Source organism: Rhinoraja longicauda, chromosome 4 (assembly GCF_053455715.1).
Source record: "Rhinoraja longicauda isolate Sanriku21f chromosome 4, sRhiLon1.1, whole genome shotgun sequence".
In the NCBI taxonomy this organism is placed as follows: domain Eukaryota; kingdom Metazoa; phylum Chordata; class Chondrichthyes; order Rajiformes; family Arhynchobatidae; genus Rhinoraja; species Rhinoraja longicauda.
This window is the reverse complement of record NC_135956.1, coordinates 33,143,876-33,161,492: the sequence shown is the minus strand read 5'-3', so window position 1 is coordinate 33,161,492 and position 17,617 is coordinate 33,143,876. Positions and strand designations below refer to the sequence as shown.

The window sequence follows — 17,617 nt, the reverse complement described above, 5'->3', positions numbered from 1 at the left end:
GAATCCTCAATTTCTGATAGTTTTGGAACAGTATTGTTGGATGTTTATTACCTGTTCTATTAATCAGTGGTAATGCAGATGTTGGGAAAATAAATCTGCTGGTAAGGTTGAGCAAAAAATATAAGCTTTTGAGAAAACTTTTAAGGGGTTCAGCGGTAGAGTTGCTGCCTTACAGCGCTAGAGACCTGGATTCGATCCTGACTGGGTGCTGACTGTAGGTTTGTTTGTATTTTCTCCCTGTGACTGTGGGTTTTCCCTGGTGTTCCGGTTTCTTCCCACACTCAGAAGATGTACAGGTTTGTAGGTTAATTTATTCGGTAAAATTATAAATAGTCTCTGGTGAGTAGGATAGTGCTAGTGTAAAGGGATCGCTGGTCAGCGCAGACGTTGTGGGCCGAAGGGCCTGTTTCCGTGTTGCATCTCTAAACGTAAAAACAAAACAGCTATACAGTATAACCATCCTGCTAACTTTTCTAAGCTTCATGTTGGAACTCAAATCTAATAGTATTAATCTAGTATTTGCATAATTTATAATATTAACTGAGCAATTATTTGTATTTATTCTAATTAGATTCTACTCCAAACCACCCATCTCAGGCAACACCAGGACAGAAAAAGACTCCAAGTTCCTCAAATCGACAAAAAGACAAAGTTAATAAACGAAATGAGCGAGGAGAAACACCATTGCACATGGCAGCCATTCGTGGTGAGACTAAGCAAGTCAAAGAGCTTATTAGTCAAGGTGCTGATGTTAACGTTAAAGATTTTGCTGGTGAGTCAAAGTATGACCTTAAATTTTATTATAAGTGAAATACGTGGAGGATTTTTGGCATTTTGTTTCTATGATGTCTTTCACTTGGTTTCCTCTGTCTCAATGAGTTTGTCTCGGTGATAGCCGAGTCTGGAACTTCAGTTTATGATCAGCTACGAGTTGGCTGATCTCAGTAGCAGCAGTATTTGCCCAACCTTTCTCACTATTAGGGAGCAAATAAATAATCGGCCAGTTCCCATTTCTTGTGATACAGATTCTTATTGGAATGTGCATGTAAATGATGATAGGATCAGAATTGCTTGTCCACTCCCATGGTAAAGCCTCTTGTCAAACTTGCACATGAATAGCAACTGCATGTAAAAGTTAATGGAGACGAACCAGTCTCTTGGGAGATTGCCAAAGATTAAGATAGACAAGTCTAGTTCAAAAATAAGTTGTTACATTTGAAAACCAGATTCAGGGACAGTTTTCTCACAGGTGTTATCGGGCAACTGAACCATCCTATCATGAACTAGAGGGCGGTCCTGACCTCCCACCTCCTCATTGGAGACCCTCTGACTACCTTTAATCAGATTTTTCTGGACTTTATCTTGCACCAAACATTATTCACTTTATCCCTTATCTGTACACTTTGGACGGTTTGATTGTAATCATGTAGTCTTTCCGCTGACTGGAAAGCACGCAACAACAACAAAAAATCACTATCTTGGTACATGTGATAATAAACTAAACTAAACTAAGAGCAGGATGGTCAGCTACTTGCTAGATTTGTGTTAAACCATAGAATTTCAAATTATAACTTGTATCATGAGAATGATGTGCATGCAATGCACCGGATTCACCCTGTTCATATTTAAGATTGAATGAAATATCTATGTAGAGTATTAAATGGTAAATGTTAAATATTTAAAACAAAATTCTTTATTTGGCATCTTGCAACAGAAGCAGACCAAGTGATTGGGAACTCGGTTTTAAGGACTCCACAAATGCTTTTTAACCATTTTTTTTGTTGCCTGAGATCATCCATGAACTGTTTTGGTCCAGCTTGTAGTTTCATTCCTGTTCTTTCTCCGTTTACATCATCCACTCATCCTTTTGAGATTTGTTTTCTTTCTGGCTGAAAGGTTTTTAATGCTGTACATTTTACATTTTTTATTGATGTTTATTTGTAGAATTGTGGCAAAAAGAAAGCGAGTCAATCCTTCAAGTTCATGCTGGCTCTCAACAAAACTATCCAGTTAGTTTATTCCATAACCCCGAAAGGTTTTTACTCCTCAAGCATTCATTGTTTTCCTTTTAAGTCTCCAATATCCGCATGGTCAGTGTGTTCTGCTCAATGTGCTTTCATATGAAACAAAATCGCTTCCTCAGATTACCCCTCTTAAAACCTTAAATCATTATTCCATAGTCCACCCGGAGAGGGTATGCTGGAGGGGTCATCCACTGAAGCAATATGGATAGAGTTCACAAATAAAGGGGCAATCACTCTAATGGGATTATACTATAGGCCTCCCAATAGCCAGTGGAAGACAGGGATATTAACTGCAAGGAGACATTAGACAAACTTTTGATTTTTTTTTCTCTTGAGTGTTGTAGGCTCAGGGGAGACATTATAGAAGTATATAAAACTATGTGAGGCATAGATGGGGTAGACAGTTAGAACCGTTGTATCAGTGTGAAAATGTCAAAGACTAGAGGGCATAGCTTTAAAGTGAGAGCAGGAAAGTTTAAAGGAAATGAGGTAAATGGTTTTTTTCCTAGAGAGAGTAATGTGCTGCCCGGGTTGGTGGAAGAAGCAGATAGGTCCGTGGTGTTCAAGAGGCTTTAGGTTGGCATATGAATATGTAGGGTATTAGAGGGATAAGGATCACGTGCAGGCAGAACCTATTAGTTTAATTTAGCATCATGTTCAGCACAGACATGTGCTGTAGAGGCTATCCCAGACAGCTTTCCTTAACCTACCTTGTCACAATCTTGCCCATGTTGCAAAATCTACACTCACAAAGCACCATAAGGAGTGTGATTTTAAAAACACTCAGTTTTCTTGGATGTAGACAGCTTCATCCAATACAGAAACTCGGCACCATGCAGGATAAATACCCTGCTTGACTGGCGGCGCGCACGGACGCAGCGGCTCACAGCTCTCCCTTTCGGTGCGTTTTATGTGTGTTATCTGTGTTATGTCTGTTAGTCAATTTTAGTCATGCAAACCAGGAAAATCAGGCAAATCCTACCTACAACCGAAAGGACCTTCTGATCATCGGATTCCAGTGCAATCGGGACCTTGTGCGCGAATTTCCACACCCGCGAAATATACCGGAAGAGATAGCCAGGACACCGGGCGCTCCGTGGATAGTTGTCGGCGCGAACAGGCGTCGCAGGCGGAGGAGAAACAGGAAGCAAAAGCGAGGATGCCGGTCCGGTATACTTGCCAAGCTAAAGAGACAGCCACACAAACCACCGCTACCCAGCATGTTCCTCACCAACGCCAGATCCATCATCAACAAAATGGACGAACTAAAACTGCTGATATCAGCAAACAAACTCGTGGAGGACTGTTGCATTCTCTTAGTAACAGAGACATGGCTTCATCCACTTATCCCAGACGGAGCCATTGAGCTAGCCGGGCGTACAGCGTTTCGTTGGGACAGAAACATCGACTCCGGTAAGAGCAAGGGGGGGGGGTTATGCATTTATGTGCACAACAACTGGTGCACTAACATCCAAATCATAGATAGCCACTGTTCTCCTGATCTGGAGTCCCTAACAGTTAAATGCAGGCCTTTTTACCTTCCTCGCGAATTTACAGGGGTTATAGTAACAGCAGTCTACATCCCACCGAATGCTAACGCTAGCACAGCTTTAGGCTACCTGCTCGGTGCAATAAACTCACAACAGAGCACATATCCAGAAGCAGCCCACATCATAGCCGGGGACTTCAACCATGCAGACCTAAAGTCAGTTCTCCCGAAACTTGAACAACACATAAGATGTGCTACCAGGGGGAAAAACACACTAGACAAGGTTTACTCAAATATTAAGAAGGGGTTCAGGTCAGCACCACTACCACACCTGGGGCAGTCAGATCACCTGTCCATATTCCTAACCCCAGCATACACCCCACTCAGGAGGAAAGCTCCAGTCACCATAAAGACTGTTAAGACATGGCCTGAAGGAGCTTCCTCGCAGCTGCAGGATTGCTTCGAAAGGACCAACTGGGATATTTTTGAGGATCAGGACTTGGAGGAGTACACATCAACTGTACTTTGCTACATCCAAAACTGTGTTGACAATGTCACCGTCGACAAACGCATCCGGTTGTACCCAAATCAAAAACCCTGGATGACAAAGGATGTCAGGTCTCTCCTCAAGGACCGTAACACCGCCTTCAGGTCTAGTGATAGAGCTCTATACAGTGCTGCTAGAACCAACCTGAAGAGAGGCATCAAGGATGCCAAAGCGTCCTACAAGAGGAAGATTGAAGACCACTTCTCCAACAATGACCCACGGCGGGTATGGCAAGGCATCCAGCACATCACCAACTACAAGACCAGCAACCGCACGACTGCCGACGGCGACGCCTCGCTGGCTGAGGAACTTAACTGTTTCTTTGCTCGTTTCGAGGTGAAAGCTACAGTGGCAGACATTACACCCTCTCCAGCACCTGACAGCAACACCTTCACTGTGCAGGAGTATGATGTTAAGCGCGTGCTCAGAGCAGTGAATCCCAGGAAAGCTGCAGGCCCCGATGGTGTGACGGGCAGAGTGCTGAGGGAATGTGCAGACCAATTATCTGAGGTCTTCACAAAAATCTTCAACCTGTCCCTTTTAAAATCCACCATCCCTCCCTGCCTGAAGTCCGCCATAATCATCCCACTGCCGAAAAAGTCTGTCATCAGCAGTCTTAACGACTACCGTCCGGTAGCACTCACACCGGTCATCACAAAGTGCTTCGAGAGACTGGTCCTGCAGCACATCAAAGCCAGCCTCCCACCCACCTTCGACCCACACCAGTTTGCCTACAGAGCAAATAGGTCTACAGGGGATGCCATCGACACTGCTCTTCACACTGCACTGACCCACCTTGAACACCAGGGGAGCTATGTGAGGATGCTCTTCCTCGACTTCAGCTCTGCCTTTAACACGGTCATCCCGAGCAGACTGGTCACCAAACTTTCCGACCTTGGATTTTCCCAAACCATCTGCAAATGGATCAAGGACTTTCTGACCAACCGCCCCCAGACAGTCAAAATAGGCCCTCACCTCTCCTCCACCATTACACTGAGCACCGGCTCACCACAGGGCTGTGTGTTGAGCCCCATCCTTTACTCCCTCTACACTCACGACTGCGCCCCCACCCATCCCACCAACACCATCATCAAGTTCGCGGATGACACGACTGTGGTTGGACTCATCTCAGAAGGAGATGAGACAGCCTATAGGGATGAAATCCAAAGGCTGGCAGCATGGTGTTCAGTGAACAATCTGGTCCTGAACTCCTCCAAAACAAAGGAACTTATAATTGACTTTAGGAAAACCAGTGGAGATTACGACCCACTCTACATCAATGGGGTCTGTGTGGAAAGGGTACCAGCTTTCAGGTTCCTGGGTACGCACATCGCAGAGGATCTCACCTGGTCTACCAACACCATCACCACAGTAAAGAAGGCACAGCAGAGACTCCACTTCCTGAGGATCCTCAGGAAAACCAACCTGCAGGAGAAGCTCATGTTGTCCTTCTATCGCTGCTCCATCGAGAGTGTGCTGGCATACTGTATAACCACATGGTATGCCAGCTGCTCAGAAAAGGACAGGAAGGCCCTTCAGAGGGTCATCACGACGGCCCAGAAAATCATCGGCTGCTCACTGCCCTCCCTGGAGCACCTGTTCAGCCTACGCTGCCTCAGTAGAGCAGGCAAAATAATAAAAGATCCATCCCACCCCGGCCACCGTCTGTTTGTTCATCTGCCCTCTGGTCGACGTTTCAGGTCGATAAAATCCCGAACAAACAGACTTAAGAACAGTTTTTACCCCAGGGCCATACGAGAACTGAACACTACCTTTGCACTAGGCAACACTAAAAAATCTTTGTACTTAACATAATTGTATTTAATTGTATTTATGTATTTATTTGTTTTTGCATTTATTGCATATATGTTTGTACGCACCGTCAGGATTGGCTATTTTTTAATTTCGTTGTACTCGTTGCAATGACAATAAATGAATATTATTATTATTATTATTATTATTATTATTACCACATCGCCTATGTTGAACTTGCACTCTCTCCAATATAATGGCTGCAGTGTGAGCTACCATCAGAATACAGTACAGTAATTCACCATCATTCCAAAAGTCACCTTGTTACCTTCATCACCTGGAAGCCCATGGGCAGTAAGCAATCCTTTGCTTCCCTTCTAAATCACAAACCATCCTGACTTATAAATATATTGCAGTTCCTTCTTTGTCATTGGGTCGAAATCCTAGATGCCTTTAATTATTATTAGCATGGGAGAGTATCCAGCATTTTGGGAGGCATCTTACCACTATCTTTACAAGTGCAATTGGGGATGAGCAATAAGTGTAGTCACATTTTCACGTTCAAGTTCTTTGAACTCAAATACCTTAAGTGCTAGAAAGTAGTAGCCATTAATGACTGCAAGTATCCTACCATTCTTGGTAAAGTACTTGAGTCTGAAGAGTTTGAAAGCCTCTTAGTTGCCGCACCAGTTTGACAAGAGCAACTACAGTAATTCCCTGTGTAAGAGTATATTTAATTGAAACTTTCATCATTTGGAAAGATGTCCCTTCAATAGTAATCATTGGTTTTGCTTTTTTTGGGTGCACTGCCAACCTGTATGATTTGGCATAATTGACTTCATCCTTGAATCATAAAGGAGGCCTAGACCTTTGGGCATGGGTGGCTAAATGTCAGGCTTTTAAAACCTGATTGACTGTGATGCATTAACAATGCAAATCCGTACATTAACACAGTTTATGCCACAGTTTATTCAACGGAATTAGTCCAGTGGTATAAACTCCATTTGTTAGGATTGAAAATGCTTTTTGTCCTGGACAATGTTAGTGAAATTTGCAACTGATTGCATGCTGTAGGTTAAAAAAATGTATTAATTGGATTCAAAGCGGCATTGAAAATGCTCAACACTTCCCAAATACTCGTCTGTGTTCATATTCATTGAAACGGAAGGTGTTATTGGTAAACACTATGTGCCCACTTTGTCTTGCAGATTGTGTACATAGTTAAAATGTCTCCACTGTAAACTGCTTGAACTTGGAATTTCTGACATGAAGGTCTCAATTCTTCTCTGAACATCTCCATGGCACCCTCTGCAGGCGATAATAAAATTGAATTCTTCCAAATTTGAGCTTTTGAAAGGTGCAAGTAATGTGGAGGACATCAGTCCTGTATTTAGGACACAGATGCCGAACATATTTTGTTCAGCTGGTAATTCTATTGGGAATTATTCCTCATCCCCTTCTGATTGATAGTATGGCTAAACTGCACATGATTAAAACCTGAGGAGTCTGCAATAATACGAATCAGGAAAAATTTGGAAAATAACTTCCCAAGCCATTTAGTTGGATATTTTGATTCTAGTAAGGCTGAAGTATGTCTACATTCCAGAGATTCTCAAACTTGGTGGTTAACTTCTGACATTTACAGCAGAACCAAAGGAGTATGGAGCATTGTAACATTATGATAATAAGATTTTTAATGAATCTTAAACTGGCTTTGTCCCTCTGTTCTGCCTCCCTTTTTCCAACCGGTAACCATATTCTGTTAAAGCCAAGGCAAGCCAACATTAATTTGCACAAAACTTTGATTACCCCTAACCAGTCTTTGCCATCCTGTCCCTCATAAACCATTCTGTAACTTACCCACCCCTGATGTCAGGCTCAACCGTATTGTAGTTACCTAGCTTCTCCTTGCTGCCCTTATTAAATAACATTAGCCACCCTTCTGTCTTCTGGAACGTCACCTTTGCCTAAAAGATGAAGCCGATATCTATGCAGTTGGCACCAGCAATTTCTTCCCCGGTTTCCCACAAGGCATGAGGATTCACTTGGTCAGGCCCTGGGCATTTATATATCTTAACGTACTTTAAGACTGCCAATCCCTCCACTATGGTAATCTGTTTTTGATCCAAGACATCACAGCTCATTTGCCTCAATTCCTGAACTTCCATGTTCTTTACCACAGTAAAAACCAATGAAAAATATTAATTAAAAATCTCACCCATCACTTGTGGCTCCACACATGGCAAACATGCTGATCTTTAATAAGACCTATTCTCTCCGCAACCATCTTATATCAAGACTTTACCTAGCCTGCCAGATCCATTTCATGCCCTTTTAACCTCATGATTTACCTCCAACATTTCTTACACTCATCAAGAAGTGCAGGAGCTGATGCTCACATGGTTTAATGGCTCAACAGCAAACAATATTTCCCTACACCGAGAAGCAGTGTGCAGATGTAATCAATTTTGTGATCCTTGCCATAATTCTCCGAGTTAAATAATCAGAATTTGTTTGTCAAGCACTGGATTCACAAAGTCAGTAATTTAAAAAAGTGAATTAAGGTTTATTTTTAAATCGTCATTGAAACTGTGTAAAATAACTGTTTTTTCTTGTTTGCTCTAACCCCATGCAACCTTAGACTGGACTCCACTACATGAAGCTTGTAATTTGGGTTATTATGAAGTTGCTAAACAGCTGATACTTGCAGGAGCAGATGTAAATACCCGGGGTCTTGAAAATGATACTCCACTGCATGATGCTGCAAGCAATGGACATAGAGATGTACGTATTGCCATTTATTAGCTGTTTGTTTTGTTGCATGAAGTTGAATTTTAATGTAATAGAGTCAAGAGTGTCTTATTGTCATATATCCTGAAACAGAACAATTAAATTCCTACTTGCAGCAGCAGCACAACAGATATGTAAACATAGATACAAACCCCTTCAAAGGGTTCTGAACCAGAACATCACTTATTTTTCTCCGGAGATGCTGCCTGAACTGCTGAATTACACCAGCATTTTGTGTCTATCTTTGGTATAAACCAGCATCTTCAGTCCCTTCCTAGACAGATATGTAAACATAGTACTCTGTAAACGCCATAATAAACAAAAAAATTATAAAAACAAACAATTATAGTGCAAAGACAAAAACAATGCCTATGTAGTTTGGAGCATTTGAAGGTTGTAGTGTTAAATAGCCTGGTGGTTGTAGGGAAGAAGCTGCTCCTGAACCTGTCCTGGACGTTAGTTTTCAGGCTCCTATAACTTCTTCCTGATGGCAGGTATGAAATGAGAGTGGCTAGGGTGGAGTATTAAAAAAAGGAGTGAGGAAATTGTAAATATTTATATGAAAAAACAAAACAAAAAATTGCAGATGCTGGAATCTGCAATTAATGCAGAAAGCATGGGAGACACTCAAGAGAATCTGGTGACTTGCAGATAATCTGGTGAAAGAGCAAAACATTGTTTTGGTTCAAAGCCCCTAATCAAAACTGAGAAGGCAAATTTTAAACTGCAAAGCGGGGAGGTATGGAAATCTTTCATGGAGTGGGGCCAGATTGCAATGGTAAAAGGCTGTTGATAAAGCCATCTAGTTGATAGATTATTGAGGGAAGTTCAAGAGAAAAAAAAGGAATGGTTCATGTGAAAGCTTCAAAGTGCAGGTCAGAACTATGGCAAATGTCCAGCAGTTCAGGAAATATTGGTGAATAATCTTTACTGATTGCTGCCCAGCATGCTCACAAGCAACAGAAAATAAAAGTAGGAAATGTGGATATACTTCCAACAGATGAAGCCTGATATGCCGAGAAACTGAGTTAATATTTCCAGTCAATGACCTGTCATCAAACCATTAGGACTATTGCTTAAAAGATGAAATTGAGGATATGGTTCTACTATCATAAGAGTAACTTTTGAAGAAAACTAATCCCTCTCTCGCGGGATTGTGATAATCATGTCTCACGTTTTCAATGCTTACTACAACCCTGCTTCAACCAAAATGTTAGGAAATTTAATTACATTATTACAGCCTTTTTTGTCATAGAGTTGTACAGCGTGGAAACAGGCTCATCACCCCAACGCATCCATGCTAATCAAGTTGCTAAACCCTCGTCCCACTTGTTTAAAGCCCATAGTTTTCCAAATCATTCGTATCCGAAAGGTTTTGGAAAACTCATCTACATGTCCAAGAGTTTTTAAATGCCACAATTGTACCATCCCCTACACTTTCTCTGGCAGTTCACTCCATATAAGTATAACCCTCTGTGTGGGGAAAAAATTGCTCCTCTGATCCCTTTTAAATCTTTCCCTTCTCACCTTAAACCTTTGCCCTTTAGTTTTAGACTCCGCTAACATGGGGAAAAGACTGTGGTTCATCTAATCTATGCCACTCACAATTTTATAAGAGTCTCTCCTCAGCTTCCTATGCTTGAGGGAAAAAAAGACCCAGTCTGTTTTTGACTCAAACCCTCGACTTGGTAACGTCTTCGTAAATCTTTCTTGCACCCTTTTCAATTCATTACAACCTCCCTATAGCAGAGTGACAAGAACAGCATACACTACTCCAATTATAGCCATACCAATGTTTTATTCAGCCATGCCATGATATCACTGTTCCTGTGCTCAATACCCTGACCGATGAGGGAGGCATGCCAAACACTGCCTTCACCGCCTTGTCTACAGGAATTGCCACTTTTGTGAAACGATATGCCTGTACCCCAAATAAAAACAAATTTCTGGATGAACTAGGCAGGCCAGGCAGCATCAGTGGAGTGAAATGGATTGATGATGTTTCAGGTCGGGATCCTTCAGAATCTCCTTTTCCTTCTACAGAGGCTGCCTGTCCTGTTGAGGTTCTCTAGCAGTTTGTTTTTTATTCAAGATTCCAGCATCTGCAATCTCTTATGCATTTACCTATGCCCCTAGGTCTCCATCCTACATGCCCAAGGCTCCTCCACTTATTATTGCAAGTCCTGCCCTGGTTTGTCTTAGCAAAATGCAATGCCTCACAGTCGTCTAAATTAAACTCCATCTGCCATTCCTTGGGCCATTGGCCCAATTGATCAAGATCCCTTTGTAATTTTGGATAACCACCTTCTTGCTTCTACAATAACCTTATAGCTACAACAAAGCACATTATTTTTTAAATAGTACATCATATGAGTGACAAAGCTAATATGCTGCATGATACAGGCCTCAGAGAGCAGCCGCCATGTTTTCCTATAAACCTGCTAATTAAAAACTTTAGATGCACAAACCAATTTGCCATCTAACAACATTTTGTTTCCATTTATTTGCCTTTTAAAAAGCTGACATTTTTCTACATTCTGCATGATATTTTTCATATTTATTATTTGCAGAAAGAAGTAATATGTTCCTCTACTCAAAATATCTTCAAATATGAACTTTAAGTGTAAAGTACTCCCACAAATGATGGTCTACTCAGTTTTACAGCAGTCTCGCACCATTTTAAAATGTAATTTTGCTGAGCGTGTGGACTTTGAGAAAAGGAGCGTTTAGTTGTTCACCTTAATGGCCTTTTCTTTTAGATTGTGAAATTGCTTTTGCGCAATGGTGGGGATGCATACCAGATGAATTATCGTGGAGAGCGTCCTGTGGATGTGGCTGATTCAGATGAAATGGAGCAGCTTCTGAAAGGGGAGCTTCCACTTTCTGATGATGAGGATGACGATAGTTGTACAGGTAGTAAGATAACCTTTCAGAACATTCCAGTTCAATGTAATACACATTTTAGGAGTACAAATTAAATTTTGTTCACTTCTGGCAATTTTTTTTTTAAAGCAATTCTGAATTTTTGCTTGTAATGAACAGAAATATTCTCCATATATATTCACTAATGTCTGGGGGCTGTCGTTGGGCTACAGCTCGTTTTATTTCCATCATTGGCATTTCGAAAGCCTCATACTTTATCCAAGATCCAAGATGGTGTCTGTCTGTGGTGACATATTGCCAGCAGCACAGCAGAAAATCATCAAATGTAGTAGTGCTCAGCTTACGTCTATAAAAGAAACAGCAGAAACCAGCACTGTAACTGACAAGCTGCTAATGCATTTAAACACATTAGCGATATTGTGATCTACTGGCAGCAATGGAGCTGCTGATTGTAAGGTAATTCCCAATCGCAGGAACAGTAAGTACTGTACCTGGAAACACCGGGGAGGCCTCCATTGTGTCCGGAAACGTGGCCGGCAGGCAGGACTACAAGTCAGACTGAAGCGCAGGGCATTACGACCCCCTCTCCCTAACATCCTACTAGCCAATACACAATCACTGGAAAATAAAGTAGAGGACTTAAGGTCAAGGCTGCTTTATCATAGGGAGCTGAGGGAATGCTCTGTTCTGTTTCTCAGAGACATGGCTCACCCCCAGCTCCCCAGACTCAGCCGTCCAGCCTGAAGGTTTCTCCATCCATCGTATGGACCGAACGCAGGCATCTGGGAAAGGGAGAGGCGGGGGGCATCTGCTTCATGGTCAACTCTTCGTGGTGCTCAGACGTGGCAGTTCTATCTAATTCCTGCCATCCGCAATTGGACATCAGGCGGTGAAGTGCCGCCCTTTCTACCTCCCGAGGGAATTTACCTCCATCATCCTGACCATGGTCTACATCCCACCCTAGGCAGACGGCCGTCTAGCATTGAAGGAGTTGCATGCCGTGGTCAACAAGCACCAGTCAGCGTACCCCGAAGCCTTTACCACCCTAGCCGGGGACTTCAACAAAGGCAACCTGAAAAAATCAATCCTGAACTAACACCAACATGTCTCCTGCAGCACCAGAGGATTAAACATCCTTGACCACTGCTATATGACCATCAAGAATGCCTATCGCTCTATCCCTCGCCCTCCAATTCAATCCTGCTCTGATTACTCAATGTACTACCTTCTAGTGTACTACCTTCTCGTGTACTAGCCTTCTAGTGTACTACCAAAGCTCAGTCCAAGCTCGGGTAACAGCACCTCTTCTTCCAACTGGATACATTATAGCTTTCTTTTGGACTTGACATTGAGTTCAACAATTTCAGGTAATCAACAGATAACTAACATTTCAATTTGTTTCCTCTGTTTTCCGCTGGTAACTTATCTATTCATACCACTCTCAGACTTACTTATGGCTTATGGAGTCTAATGCAAATAAGTTTGAGGTGTTGCATTTTGGGAAGTCAAACCAAGGCAGCACATTCACGGCGAATGGTAAGGCCATGGGGTGTGTCTTAGAGCAGAGGGATCTAGGAGCACAGGTACAGTTTTCTGAGGTAGATAGGGTGGTAAAGAAGGCTTTTGGTACATTGACCTTCATCAGTCAGGGCATTGAGTATAGCTATATTGGGATGCTATATTAGTCGTACAATACTTTGGTGAGGCTGCATTTGGAATATTGTGTTCAGTTTTGATTACCTTGCTTTAGGAAGGATGTCATTAAACTGAAAAGAATTTAGGGAAGATTTACGGGGATGTTGCCGCGACACGAGGGCTTGAGCTATGGGGAGAGATTGGTCTAACTAGGACATTATTCCTTGGAGCGCAGCAGGCTAGGGCGTGATGTTATATATGTGAATAAAATCAGGTGGGGAAGTGATAGGGTGAACAGTCATCTGGGGTAGGGAAATCAAGAAACAGAGAACATAGGTTTAAGGCAAGAGGGGAAAGAGTTAATAGGAACAAATGGAACAAGCTGCTAGAGAAGATACCAGGAGGCAGGTACAATAACAATATTTAAAAGATATTTGGACAGGTACATAGATAGGAAAGGTTTAGAGGGATATTGGCCAAATATGGGAAATTACACTAGCTTAGATGAGCCATCTTGGCCAGCGTAAACAAGTGGGCTGAAGAGCATGTTTCTGTGCTGTATGACCTTACACTGGTATTCACCTGGTGCCATCATATTTTTGACATTTAATTTATCCAATCTCTTGCCTATCACAAACATTTTATCTCCCATACTTCTCTTCCCCTACTCACCGTTCTTTGCATATTAAATCATGCTTTCCATCAATTTCTAGTAAGAACGCAGAAGAGAAGGGGTCTGATGGGTGCATAAAAACTTTGAACAAACAGCTTTATTTCTTGATTCCCCTACCCCAGATAAGATTGTTCACCCTATCACTTCCCCACCTTTGTTCAAATTTCTTCTTTAGACTCGCATTCTTTGACATTAGTACTTTGCCCTTGGATTCAGATCAGGTTAGTTTATGGTCTTATACACCAGGGTGCAATGAAATTCCTTGTATGATTGAGCTCATAGAGCACACAGCATACATAATCATTATGAAATATCATTAAATACAACAGCGAATGCAAAACAGCAGAATGGTGCAAAGATTGGAAAGCAATCTGAAAAAAATAACGGAATAACTAAATGTGGTGGCGTTAAGAGTCACCATCAGTCGCAGCACCTCTGTAAATGAGATTTGTTCAGGAGTCTGATAGCAGTGGACAAGACGCCGTTCTTCAGTCTCAACATCTGGGCTTTCAAGCTCCTCTATCTTCTCCAAGAAGGTAGAAGAGAGATAAGGCTGCACAAAATAAATTTTTTATCAGCTACTTAAATAATTACCATCGCCAATCTGATTTTTATTTACCAATTCTTGTTCTCTTTAGTCTAGAAAAAAATCACTTTTAATCTTTTTACTGGACTTTATTATGTTTATGTTCAGTGTTATCCATTTTTGTCCATTGTGGCGAAGCAGGAAATGTGGAGTTTCCTACTTGGAGTTTCATCCTGAGGACTAAGAAGATAACCCAAAATAAAGTAGTAAAATAAGTTGGTAGACACAAAATGCTGGAGTAACTCAGCGGGTCAAGCCGCATCTCTGGAGAGAAGGAATGGGTGGCGTTTCGGGTTGAGACCCTTCTTAGTAAAATAAGTTCCTCTCTTTCATAGCATTTTTCATATCCCAATCCAATTTTGGATGATTTATATCTTAAACCTGATCATCTGTTGGTGCTGTTCATGCCAACTTACAGAAGGAGACTGAGGCAATATTAAGCGATGAATACTGCTGTGTTCTGAGGAGACAGAGAATCTATTTCAAGACTGTCTTGAGTCAGTGGATGGAAAATGCTCAAGACCACTTCATCCAGCCTGAATGAGAATGTCACAGTCATAACCAGTTTCATCAAGAAAAGTGTTAACAACTATGTTCTGAAAATTACAGTTTGGATGAATGGGGAGATTCACTCTGCTAAAGTCCAGGTCCGAGGCTTTCAAGAAGGATGACCCATACTGTACAAAATGACCAAGTATGATCTCTGCAGGGCCATCTGGGGTTCTGAAAAAGAATTCTAAAACAAAGCTGGAAGCTCAATTCAATTAAGTGGATGCCATGCAACTATGGTAGGCCCTATCACTGGCTATAAGATGAAATTGGTGACAATCTCAGGCAACTAAACATATCTACTGGATGAGCTCAATGCCTCTTACACCCATTTTGAACAAACAAAGTTCTGCCAAACTGTCCCATACATCTCAGTGGCAGGGGTCAGATCTGCTCTCACAAGGATGAACTCTTGGAAGGTGTCGGACTTGGATGGCATCCCAGAACGGGTTCTGAAATTGTGCCAATCGACTAGCTCATCCTCAGCCTTCACCAACGTCTTCAATCTCGCAATTCTACTTTTCCATTTGCCTCAAGGTAACCTCCATCATTTCAGTCGACAAGAAAGGTAAAGTGCCTTGCCTCAGTGATTACCATCCAGTAGCTCTAACATTGACCATAATGAAAGTGATATGAAAGATTGGTTATAGGGCCAGTCTCCTGGACAATCTAGACCCCTTGCAATTTGCGTACAGTAAAAATAGGTTGACTAAGGATGTCATCACCCTTGCATAACACTTCAATCTTGGATCACCTTGATGATGAGAACACCTAAGTCAGGATGCTGTTCAACTCGGCCTTCAACACCAGAGTACCGAGTAAGCTCATCTCTAAACTTCTGGACCTTGGCCTTACACCCACAATCTGCAACTGGCTTCTGGGCTTCCTAACCAGACCATACTTGATTAGAATGGGTGATAACATTTCTTCCACCCTGACCCTAAACACTGGTGCTCCTCAGGGTTGTGTGTTCAGTCTCTACTCTCTGTACGCCCATGACTGATCAAGTTCAGCGCCAGGTTGACCTTTAAGTTTACCAATGGTACGACTGTTGTTGGATGGATCAGCAACAACAATAAGTTGTAGGAACAGAATTAAACCATCCGGCACATCAATCATGGCTGATCTATCGTTCCCCCTCAACCCCATTCTCCTGCTTTCTCCCCATAACCCTGTCACCAGAAATGCAGGAAAATGATCACGATGTTTGTGTCATGGTGTCAGAACAACAACTAGCTCCTAACATCAGCAAGAAGAAAAGTTGGCTGTTGACATAATGAAGCAAGAGGTTGAACAAAATCCTGTCATCATCAACAGAGCTGCTGTAGAGATGTTTGACAGATTTAAGGTTCGTGGCGTCCATATCACCAGCATCCTAACCTGGTCCTTTCACACTGATGCAGAAAGCACATTAGTGTATTTACTTTTGCATCTGAGAAGATTTAGTTTGTCCACGAGGATTCATTTGAAATTCTACAGATGTGCTATACAGATCAAACACTGATTTTGTAGCATCTGGTGGTCTGGCCCCTCCTCTAATCCGGACAAAATCACGAGAGTGCATGTGAAAATCCCCCTGAAAATTTAACACCAAGGCCGGGTGAGGCAGCCGATCATGACCTCATCGGCACTTCAGACTGATCGCCAAGTCGAATTTGCCCCATGCGCCGGAGCCAGCAGATCTGTTCCCATAGAAGAGTTCCTAGGTTGACTTTGCAGTCCAGTGTCTTCATTGGCGTAGACAGACCATTCCGGTACCATTGGACTCTTCTCGAGAGACCCGCGCCGGACAGCAAGGTGGCCGGCATGCCTGCCCGACCACATTTTCAACAGATTTGGGAAACGTCGGCCCTGCCATGAATGCAGTGACTCGGCCCGTGGGCAGCTGCTGATCCGACCCACATCGAGACTTCCGAGGGCCACTTATTAACTGACGCACGGACTGTCCATACAAGAAATAAACTGGCAGAGACACGGGAAGGCTGGAAGTATCGTCAAGGTTACCTGCAACCTTATCCATTCCCTTTTGTCTTTTTTGGCTTCTAGAAGCAGATGCAGGAACTTGAAAGCCCAGACATCTAAACTTAAGAACAGCTTCTTCCCCACAGCTATCAGACTCCTGAACCAATTACCTCTTTCACACACTCTTCCTGGAAGTGCTGCCTCATTCTTAACTCCACTTATTCAGTTATTCTGTTATTGAGTTTAGAATTTTGTTGTACTACTTCAGATCGCGTTACGATCTTTCTACCATTCTGCTCTTTTGCATTTGTCATTATATTTATTGTAATATTTCTTGGTTTTATTTTTTACTCTGAGCTTCATGTGAACCAGGAATTTCAGTGCACCCTGGTGTATATGTAATGATCTAAACTTTCCTATTTTGTCTACAAAATCAATCCACAGTGTTCTTGGTATTTTTTTAGAACATTTCTAGTTGTGGAGCTGATCATTTAAAAATTTGTATCATTAATTGAAAGGAATTCCCTTTTGAACTATTTTGTAATCTAGTATTATAGTCTCTGTTTTGCTATTTCGTGGATTTTGGAAAATATATATTTTGGTTATGTTGGGGTCCAAGAGAAATGTACCTCTTGCATGCAATATGAAGAGAAAAATGTCTGGTTGTTACGAGGTAAATAGAAATATTTTCATATGCTATTATACGATGCAGGCCATTTGAAAATCT

At 42.1% G+C, this 17,617-nt stretch overlaps 1 protein-coding gene across 7 annotated transcripts in view; it reads left to right on the top strand.

The window, feature by feature from the left end:
• ankrd12 (ankyrin repeat domain 12) overlaps positions 1-17,617 on the top strand; it is a 157,413-nt gene that overhangs the window by 125,517 nt on the left and 14,279 nt on the right. For all 7 annotated transcript variants that reach the window (XM_078397484.1, XM_078397482.1, XM_078397488.1 and 4 more), the window contains 3 exons: positions 572-772; positions 8,454-8,596; positions 11,362-11,515. In XM_078397484.1, the coding sequence (XP_078253610.1) occupies positions 572-772; positions 8,454-8,596; positions 11,362-11,515 (498 nt within the window). The remainder of the gene's footprint in view (positions 1-571; positions 773-8,453; positions 8,597-11,361; positions 11,516-17,617) is intronic.